This window comes from Mangifera indica, chromosome 2 (assembly GCF_011075055.1).
Source record: "Mangifera indica cultivar Alphonso chromosome 2, CATAS_Mindica_2.1, whole genome shotgun sequence".
Taxonomy (NCBI): Eukaryota; Viridiplantae; Streptophyta; class Magnoliopsida; order Sapindales; family Anacardiaceae; genus Mangifera; species Mangifera indica.
The window spans coordinates 18,475,900-18,486,923 of NC_058138.1; the positions used below are offsets into that span (position 1 = coordinate 18,475,900).

An 11,024-nucleotide genomic window follows, 5' to 3' on the forward strand; every position below is an offset into this window, starting at 1 on the left:
ATAATTTAACAAAGGGTCTCAAATTCTTGTTGCAGAGTTGAATTGACCAGAAAGAGAAAAGAAGTCTTTGAGAAATAGGAATGCAACAAAATGAGCAACTTGTGAAGTGAAAATTGGCATATTGGGTGTAAGTTTATGGGACGTAGAGAGAGATGGAGATGGACATATGATAAAGGGTACGATGAATGCGGGCGAAAAAATTGCAGAAGAAAAACAACCCATCAGACAAAAATGAAAAAGAAAAAATCTTTAATAATATCACTCATTGATGATTAAAGCAGATTGAAAGAAACAAGGACAGAAAAAGAGATGGCTTTGTGGTGTTGTGCTGTATTTGTCAATCTGTGACTGTGACCGTGACTGTAAAATGAATGAGGGAGTGGCAGAAATTAACAGGAAGTAATCGGCATGAGCCTCGAGGGGCTTTTATTATTTCATTAATAATTGTGATGGTGTTATAAACACAGGCAGTCTTTTGGTTTGCAAAACAAGACACGCACTAAACTAATGCCCTTCAATAAAGTTACTTGCTCCTTTCATTTTTTTTTTTTTTTTTCCTTTTGGCGACAATTGTTGGTGTGACATCTCACTCTTTCTATATCGCCTTCGCTTTCCTTCCCCACTCGCATTCTCTGCCCCAACTCAGCTATACATTTTTTTCTTATTACTGGATGTAAAATATATATATATATATATTTTAAACATATAAATATATATATATAAAATAATTAAATATTATTTTATTTTTATTTTAAAATTATTAAATTATATGATAATATATAAAAATATATACATATTTATGTATAAAAAATAAGTATATATAATTTTATTAAATTTATATTCATGTTTTAAATATAAATAAAATTATGCGTATAATTTTATATACAAATAATAATATATTACGATATAATTGATATTGTTTTACATTTAATTTTTAATTATCTAATTATATGATAATATATCATTATTTATATATAAAATTATTCATAAAAATTATACACATAATATTATTTTTTAAATATTGTATTTTTTTGTGAATAGTATTTATTTGAAGCCTTATTAATTTTGATATTTATTATGTTAATTCACATCATGACTTCTTGTTGCTTATGATCCTTATTTTTTTAATACTCATATAAATTTTTTGGCCAAAGGACTTATTCCCACCCAAGGGTTAGTATATTTTCAAACTTCTATTCATAATATTTCAAAAATCTAAACACCTACTTATGAACGGTTAAAATTAACAAAATTCGTTAGTTCTAAAATTAAAATCGTCATTTAATCAGTGATACTTAAAAAAATAAAATTTTATCTCATTTTCTCTAAACTCTAGAAATTAATATTTTCCTTCAAAATTAAACTTTGAAAAATTACATTCCTCCCTCCTAAGATTTTAATTTTCTAGCAAGTCATCTCCCTTTCCAGCAATTAGCACCCTCCAACCCTCTCCCTCCCTTCTTTTGAACTCATCTTTGCTGAAAAAGATAAGTTTTCATTTGAACAAAAATAGATCATATTCATTTAGATCAGTCTTTATTAATCGACAAAGACTTATTTTCTTCAATGAAGATGAGTTTGAAAGAAGGGAGAAAAAGAGTTGAATGGTGTCAATTACCAAAGAGAGAGAAGATTTGTCAAAAAATTAAAATCTGAGCAGGATAAATATAACTTTTTAAAGTTTAATTAAAAAAATTACTAATTTTTAGGGTTTAAGAGAAAAATAAAATAAAATTTTATTCTTTTAATATCACTAATTAAATAATGATTTTATTTATAAAAATAATAAATTTTATTAACTTTAATAACCCGTAAATAAAAATTTAGAAATATACTAATAGTTAAGTGAGAATAAATATGTTGACTAGAATTTGTTATAATCTGGAAATAGCCATTTGTCCTATTTAAAATCGGATATATGAATTGTCATTTTGCCAACCACAATATATGAGAAGGAATTTGAAATGCATACGCCCGTGAGTGTGACATACATACGTTACATTTATATGTGCATCATCCAGATGCGTAAATGAAAGGGGTAGTTTCATAAATAAGTTATTAAATGAGGGTATTTTAATAAATAACTTAAAATTAGAGGGTAAATGGTTGAGAAAACCGAGGTGGGGGAGAAGAATGTGCGTGGTAGACCTATGAAGCGCAACCCATCTTTCTCTTTTATGTCACTCCCTTTCCTTTTTCACTCGCTTATTTCTTGCGTGCATTCACCTGCTTTTTAATTTTTTTTTTCATAAAAAGCGTTTTAATTTAATAAAATGTAATACTAATAGATTCTAAAGAAAGTGGTTTCATGTTTCTTCGTAAATATAACCAAAAAATATTTTTCAATTGCATTTAAATATGAAAATAAAATTTTGCTTTATATTTTATATAAATAAAATAAAAATTTGTAAATGATAGTCACAAAATAAATAAATAAAAATACTAAAATTTTAATTAAAATATTATCCCAATAATAATTAATTAAAGAAAACACAAATTTTAATATAGAAAAAAAGTATTATTGATGACACTAAAAAGATTATTAATAATAATTTGGTAATTATAAAAATAAAATAGAAATAGTATTATAACAAATTAATATTATATAATAATAATAAAATTATATATATTTTAAAACATAATTAAATAGATTTATCTTATTTTATAGTTAGAAGATTTTATATTAAAATAAAATAATAATTAATTTTATAATATATTTATACATTATTTATCATTTAATTATATGTTTAAAAATATTATACAAAATATTGTTTATAAAAAAAATACCGATAATTTTTTTACAGTAAAATATTATCATATAATAATGTGAGAGAAAAATTACTGAAAATTTATATATATATTTTATGAATAAATTTAATAAAATAAATAAATAAAATATTTGTTTAACTAATTGGTGTAAAAGTCACGCGCCCTTGCGGTAGAAAGTGAAGACATAAACTATAAAGGAACAAAGAGTGATTAGACAAGAGAGAGTAAAAGAGAGGGAGAAGGGGGGGCCTCTGAGTCACTGAGTCAGACTCTGTGTCTGAGTCCCAACAACTAACAGCACGTCCGCCCACGATACTTGCTGCCAAACGAACAACTCTCGGCCCCATTTTACATTGACAAGTCTGTTTTTATTTATTAAAACACTGTCATCTTTATCTGCCGCCTTCAACTCAGCTCCCCTCAGAAGCATCACCCACAGAAGTTGGTCCATTCATTTTGGACCAGACCAGTTCTTAATTCCTTCACTCATTCATCTCCACTGTTTTTATAATCAAGATAAAGATGCTGTTTTTCTTTTCATTTTTACCATTTTTATATCAAATCTTTTAAAATTTTTAATTTTGTACTGATATTTATTGTTGTATGTTATTAAGATGATGCTGTGGACAGTAGTACATGTCTTGAACTGGAGGAAATGGAGGAAATTGTAAAGAGAAGTTACAGATGAGATTTTGTTGTTGTATGTAATGAAAACACCCCTTTTGTCTTGGTGGATGGACTCAGCACTCACAGAACAGTGAAATATTTTGCGGTTAAATAAAGAAGAAAGATAAATAAGAAAAAGAAAAAGAAAAAGTTAAGGGGAAAAAATCAAATGAGGGAGAGAGAGAGAGGTGGGGAAGTGTGGTTCTGTAGTGTCTTAGCCTGTCCCCCTCTCTCCCCTTCCAAAACAGTCTCTCTTTCTCTTTCTCGTAACAGTCTTAAGTCCAAAAAGCCACCACCAAGACTGGTCTTTTTTGCGTTTTGTTTGTGTTCTTTCTATATGCAATTGTCTATGTCTGCTGCTCCCTCTTCTCAGTACCTTCAAATGGGAGAGGAATCATACTTTGAATTCCTTGTTATTATTTGATACCCTTCTCTTTCTTCTCCATCTTTTTAGCCTTACCACTACTTTCTTGTTCTTTTCGATTCATCCTCTTGCAACCCCTCTCCTGTTTTAAGTAGCTTTATGATACCCTTCAAAAAATATGAATTTTCTTCCCATGATTTGACCTCATTTCGCATTTTCTATAGTGTTTAGCTTTGTGGGTACTCTTGTTAACACCACTTGATTACTCTCCTCTCTCTCTCTCTCTCTCTATCTCTCCCTATTTTCAGTTACTAGACATTTTCTTTGGTGGGTTATGTAGTTGTATTTCTATTGAGAAACAGAGCGAAGAAAACTCTATACTTGAGGTGTTCATGGAAATTGATCTGAACCATGCAGCTACTACCGAAGTGGAAAATATTGCATTCTGCAATGGCAACTGTGAGAAGAACAGTGGATGTGTTCATTGTTTGTCCTCTTCATCTTCTTCTTCATGTTACTCAAATTCAGGTTCAGCTCCTTTGACTTCTTCAATTTACTTTGAGCTGTGGCATGCTTGTGCTGGGCCTCTCACATCACTGCCCAAGAAAGGAAATGTAGTTGTTTACTTCCCTCAAGGTCACTTGGAGCAAGTCGCTTCATGCGCTCCTTTTTCACCTATTGAAGTTCCCACCTTTGATCTTCAACCTCAAATCTTTTGCAAAGTTATGGATGTCCAACTACTCGTGAGTACTAGGTTTTCTCCAAAAAGGCTGGATTGTGCATTCTCATATTATTCTTCGTCAGAAAGTCACAAAATTTCTCATTTGTTTTCTTTTTTAGAATTTGGATTTCTAACTGTAATCTCTTGAAACAGGCTAATAAGGAGAATGATGAGGTCTATACACAGGTTACTTTACTTCCCCAACCGGAGGTATTGTACTTCTTCATCTTTGTAATTAGCAAGTGCTAGTAATCTGTCATCTTTTAGGATTTAAATTCCCTAGTTCTTCATGACAGTTGTATTTTTCTCTAGATTCTATTATGTTGAACTTAAACTTATGTAGCATGATATTTATTTTTTTATGTCAATTTTGGGTGTTGTATAGTTGGTTGGAAGAAATATAAAGGGCAAAGAGCTTGGAGAGTTAGGTGTGGATGAGGAGGGAGATGGAGGATCACCAACAAGATCAACCCCTCATATGTTCTGCAAAACACTTACAGCTTCTGATACTAGCACCCATGGAGGGTTTTCTGTTCCTCGTAGAGCTGCTGAAGATTGTTTCCCTCCCCTGGTATCATGTTATGCTTTTATGTCCGCTGTTTTTGGCAACTTTGATGATTAGATGCATTTGAGAGTTGTGAAAATGATGCTATTTTCTTTGCTTCAGGACTATAAACAGCAGAGGCCATCTCAAGAGCTTGTTGCAAAGGACTTGCATGGAATGGAGTGGAAATTTCGACACATCTATAGAGGTAATATTGATAGAACTGTGAGATTTGGACCAGTTGAAGGAGAAATTGATCTAATTCAATGTTTATAACCCTTTAGGTCAGCCAAGGCGACATCTTCTTACTACAGGATGGAGTATCTTTGTGAGCCAAAAGAATCTTGTTTCAGGGGATGCAGTGCTCTTTTTGAGGTAAAAATAATTGAGTTTTAATGATGAACAAAAATCATCGCGGTGTAAGTGTCTAGTTTTATCTTAGTTGGGGTTGAAGGCACTCTTATCTGTCTAAATTTGGAAAAATGTAAGGAGGAGAAAAGAGTTTGTACTAGGAAATAATTATCACTCCTAGAAATTCAATGTAATAGATGGAAACCCTTCATGCTCTCTCAAATCTCCAACATTTTTAACACATTAAAGGCATTGGACATATATCAAGCATATCCAAATAAAAAACAAAGCAAAAAAAAAAAAAAAAATCCATTACCACCACACAGAATGTGAGAAACTCCATTTCCAAGCCATGCCCAAATGTGTTTAGTGTTTCCACCATCCAGCAACTTAAATCTGAGCAATCTTTTACTTTGTTTTATATTTTTAGGGGTGAAGATGGAGAGCTGAGATTGGGAATTAGAAGAGCTGTTCGACCTAGAAATGGTCTTCCTGATTCAATTCTTTCAAAGCAGAACTCCTACACATATATTCTTTCTCAAGTGGCTAATGCAGTATCAACAAAGAGCTTATTTCATGTGTTCTACAGTCCAAGGTAATTTATATTGTATTTTAAAGGAAGGAAAAAGTTGGTGGTGACACTTTTTCTTTTAATTGTGTTGTGGCATTTTCATTGTGGCTTGATTACTATAAATAGTTCTTGGGAAGTAGTCAGTATAAAATGGATTTATTTTAATTTGCTCTCAAGCTTTGATTTTTAATTTAATCCATTTGAATAGTTGAGATCTATTTAAGTAGTGTCAATGCCAGAGTGCATTAAATTGAAAAAATTGCATAGAATCTCAGTCATTTAAAGCATTTAGATCTAATGGCTCAAAGATAATATCAAATTTGTGCTGAAAAGTGGTTTCCTGAACTAGAAAACATCTTACTGATTGGTTGAGTAGATGTTTGAAGACATCATTGCCAGTCATGGGTTTTAATTGGACATTTAAGACTGAAACATGTCTAAGTTTAATTCTCTGTCCGGAGAGTTTGTTGGAGTCGAAAAAAATAGAATAGGGGATCAATAGCAAGAGTAGTAAAGGTTTTGCTGCCTTCTCTCTCTAAAATAGGTTGGGAGGCTTATATTTTTGTTTCTGTTTCTCTGTGATAAAAAAACAGCTGATGCAGCCCTTTTGACCCAACAGCCATTGAAATTAGTTGTAGGAAGCTATAGTGGAAAGAAAAATTTACAGGTTTCTCTCCATTTGTTAGTCTGGTTTCTTGTTTATCTCACATGCTGTATATGACATTTACCATATCTTCTAGGGGTTTTCTCCTATTCTTTGGGCAAGGTCTTTGCTTAGAATTAATTTTGTCATTATCTAATGTTGGATCTCATTCACATTTCATTATGCTGCTGCATGCTTGTGTGATCTCAGTGATTGTGTAAAGCTTCCGCACTTCTGTTTATGCTTTCCAAATATTTCAAACTTAATTTCAGTTGTTTCTCAAAAATGGTCCTATCCACTTTTCTTTGATGCTTCTTGAATGGACCTTCTAGAACTTTCTTATGTAGTCATAATCAGTAATTTCCGCTTTACTCAGTAAATATTGGAGGAATATTAATATTCTTGGGCTAATTACTAGATAAACGGAATCTAAAGATGTTTTAGTTGAGAAGTTCAATGTGATACAATTAGGGAAACTTGTAAATATTACTAATGAATCTTTGAGAACTTTAATTAAGTACTTGGCAGTATGTGCCAGAAGAATGGTTTGATGCTTTGGCACCTCTTGGCTCCTTTCTCATGATAAAACATGATTTGAGCTGCAACAACCAAGCTAGTATTTTCAAGAAGCACAACGTTTTTAGTATTTTAACAAGTGAATGCAGCAAGCTTTATGTGCAGGGAGTGTGGTTTGGAAGTGGACCTTAAAATGTAATTCCTAGAGCTCATATGAACTACACAGCAATTACAGAATGTTTAAACAATCTAAACTATCCACAACACCCCCCAACCGCCCCGCGCCACCCACCCCACCCCCCCCACAAAGGCTGTGATAACAAGAGGATTTAAGTTTCTGTAATGTTGAATGCAGGGCTAGTCATGCTGAGTTTGTCATAACCTATCAAAAGTATATGAAGAGCATCGCAAATCCAATATGTATTGGAACAAGATTCAAAATGAGATTTGAAGTGGATGAATCATCAGAAAGAAGGTATGGTGCAAATTTATTAAATATTATGGCTATAACATATTTTTTACTGGTATAGAATATGGCATAAATTCTGCTTTCTTGCAGGTGCAATGGTGTTGTGACTAGAATCAGCGACTTGGATCCTTATCGATGGCCAAACTCAAAATGGAGATGCTTAATGGTGAGCTTGTAGTTATGCTTCCAGTATCAAGGATTGCAGCATCCCAATGCCCTCATATTGTACTGCCATTTCACTTGGATGATCTTGCATCTTTTTTTTTTAATTTAATTTTTTGAAATCTGTCTGTATATGTTCTATTTCTTATTCCAGCAAAAAAAAAAAAAAGCTACCTTTTATATGGATGCTTAACTTGTCAAAGTTTGAACTAATTTTAAACATATCCTTAAATATCTGGACAGGTTCGATGGGATGAAGATATCGGGGGTGATCATCAAGATCGTGTTTCCCCTTGGGAAATTGATCATTCTGTTTCTCTTCCACCCTTGAGCCTTCAGTCCTCCCCAAGGATGAAGAAACTGCGGGCAGGTCTGCAGGCTGCCCCACCTGACTACTCTGTCTCTGGTATAAGTAATTACATTTTAGATAACAAAATCTGTATCATTTATTTCATATGTATTGTAATCACTGATTTTATGCTGCAGGAGGGGGTGGATTTTTGGACTTTGAGGAGTCTGCTAGATCATCTAAGGTCTTGCAAGGTCAAGAAAATATAGGTTTTGTATCACCCTTATATGGGTGTGATACTGTTAACCACCCGCTGGATTTTGATATGCAAACTCGTGCACATCAAAATCTTGCATTAACAGGAATAAGAAAAGACAATACTAATGAGTTTATGAGGGTGCGCCCCACCACTTACACAGGCTTTATGGAATCCAATATGTTTCCAAAGGTCTTGCAAGGTCAAGAAATATGCCCATTGAGATCCTTGACAGGGAAAGTTGATCTCAATCTAGGCACATGGGGTAAACCTAATCTTGGATGCAATCCTTTCAACATGTATCAGGCAACCAGGCCCAATTTCTATGCATTACCATCAGAAAGCCTTCAAAATATGTATTTCGCTTATGGTGACATGCACAAAACGGGAAACAAACTGCCAGTGCCATCTTATGATGGTAACTTCCCAAGAGAAACTGTCCAATTCAACTCTTCTTCCATCCAAACAGGGCTCATTGGTGATGAGGTTAGAAAGTCAAATCTACTAAATGAGCATAAACAAACGGAAAGTCTTCCTATGCCTTCAACTTTTAAGTCCAATCTGAGAAACAAAAAAGGTGGAACCTTTAATGGAACAGTGGCTGGATGCAAACTTTTTGGTTTCCCGCTGACTGCAGAAACACCTGCTCCAAGCTCACAAAGCACTGGTAAGAGGAGTTGTACAAAGGTAAATATATTAACATCAAGTGAGAACATAACTTGCTATTTTTTCAGCTTCTCTTTTTACTGTCTGCTACTGATCTAAAACAACTGGGTGAAGGTTCACAAACAAGGAAGCTTGGTTGGAAGAGCTATTGATCTATCAAAACTCAATGGCTATGGTGACCTGCTAAATGAACTAGAACAACTATTTAATATGGAAGGCCTTCTCCGGGATCCTGATAAGGGATGGCAGATCTTGTACACTGACAGTGAGAATGACATGATGGTGGTTGGGGATGACCCTTGGCAGTAAGTATCTTTAATATTAATTGTCTCTTATCATCTGTCCTGTTCAATCTCTGATAGTAATTGTGTCCCACATTAAGACATTTTACTAAAACAAGTGTCTGCATTAGAACTAATTACTATATGTTTTTCCTGTCATCCATTAATCCGATTTTTATTTAATACCAACACTTCCAAGCAAGGCATGTGGGATTATTATTCCAATGTGTATATCTGAAAAAAACAAAAATTGGCATTTCTATTTAATATATATTTATTGAACCCTCATATTTGTAAGTTATGGTTGTGAGTTGAGAGAGAGAGGCGGTATAGGAAAATATTTTCCAGAATACAGAAATGAGTGGCTTTCTTGTGAAGCCTACCCATATTTAAATTGTACAAAATCCTATAAAGATAATAGCTATCTATACTTCTATTGTACAGATAAGTGAGAACGGTTTGTTTCTTCTGCATGAGAAGCAGCCAACAGACAATCAAAAAGATGTTTATAGTTAAAATGCATGCAAAGAAGAAATTTTTATGTTATGCAGAGTTAACAGTAGATATCTAAGTTGTGTTTTAGCTATTTCTGGTTAGATTTTTTTTATATTTTCTATGTTAGTAAGATTAAGGCATTTTGTTAGCCAGTGTTGAGCTGCTATTGTAAATAGAAGGTTTATTCTGCTTCTAAAGAAACTTGATGCAATATTGAAATGATGTGTATTTTCTCCTTCAACTCTCTCTGTTATCCTCTATTGTTTTCCCCACCTTTTAGATGAAAATTAGCTCTTTCAACCCTGGAATTTGCAATATTTATTTTATTATCATTTGATTAATTTTCACTCTTTCATATGGTTTTTACATGTGACTTCTACTGGTATCAGTGACTTCTGTAACGTGGTGTCCAAGATCCATATATACACCCAAGAAGAAGTGGAGAAGATGACATTTGGAATGACCACGGATGACACTCAAAGCTGTTTGGATCAAGCACCTTTGATAATGGAAGCTTCAAAATCGTCATCAGTGGGTCAGCCAGATTCTTCTCCAACAGTAGTAAGGGTTTGAATTTTTTGTATTAAGTCTTTTATGTTATGTACAACTATGGATTCTGAACCTAGTTGAATGTCTTGTATTTGCTTGAGTGTGTATCTCTAGTGCTTTTCCCTTATTGACATTACATCAAATTACAGTTGTTAAACTGGGTTTGAACTGGTGCTTTCTGTTCATCAGCAGCACATAGCACTAAAACTAGTAAATGTATGTGTGGTGACACTAATAATTAAGACAATTGTGAGATGTTTAAATAGTGTAAATTGTTGGTGGTGAATGGTGATTCTGTTTTCTGCTTTCATGCCTTGTCACAATCTTAGTTACAGTTGGCCAAATTATAATTCTTAGTTGAATGTGGGGTTGTGTAAGGATCACTGCAGGCTTTTTCAGATTTTAGCAAAGGCGATTCAGAAGTTCACGGTAGTAGGTGACAAAATACAAGTGGGGCAATACATTTCATTTCTTGATGAAAAGGATAAGTTTCAAAGGAATGATTCAGAAAAGCACCCGCAACAGCGGGGATTCATTTGCAGATGCCACAATTTTGGGTCCACAAAATATTAACAAACTCTACTTGATGCCCATGCCTTTGTTGTCTTATCTAATCATTCCGGAGATCCCATCTCATTTTGGATATCATCAATCAAAGTTATAAAAGGGATCCTGACCTGATACTCACTTTCATCAGGCTTGTTGGAGCAAA

At 33.2% G+C, this 11,024-nt stretch overlaps 1 protein-coding gene across 1 annotated transcript; it reads left to right on the forward strand.

Annotated features, from left to right (window-relative positions):
- Positions 1-3,581: 3,581 nt before the first annotated feature.
- Positions 3,582-10,620, forward strand: LOC123206668 (auxin response factor 4-like). Its single transcript, XM_044623869.1, has 12 exons — positions 3,582-4,542; positions 4,674-4,730; positions 4,906-5,091; positions 5,188-5,272; positions 5,349-5,439; positions 5,846-6,010; positions 7,501-7,620; positions 7,705-7,780; positions 8,020-8,182; positions 8,263-9,008; positions 9,102-9,292; positions 10,153-10,620. Exons 1-12 carry the CDS (start codon positions 4,192-4,194, stop codon positions 10,334-10,336), a joined length of 2,415 nt encoding a protein of 804 aa, XP_044479804.1. The 5' UTR covers positions 3,582-4,191; the 3' UTR covers positions 10,337-10,620.
- The last annotated feature ends 404 nt before the right edge of the window (positions 10,621-11,024 follow it).

Bases quoted from the DNA above. Each gene is read 5' to 3' on its own strand.
- LOC123206668 (XM_044623869.1), top strand. From the start codon at position 4,192: ATGGAAATTGATCTGAACCATGCAGCTACTACCGAAGTGGAAAATATT. The intron at 6,011-7,500 runs GTAATTTATATT...TGTTGAATGCAG, and splicing joins CATGTGTTCTACAGTCCAAG to GGCTAGTCATGCTGAGTTTG. The intron at 8,183-8,262 runs GTATAAGTAATT...TTTATGCTGCAG, and splicing joins ACCTGACTACTCTGTCTCTG to GAGGGGGTGGATTTTTGGAC.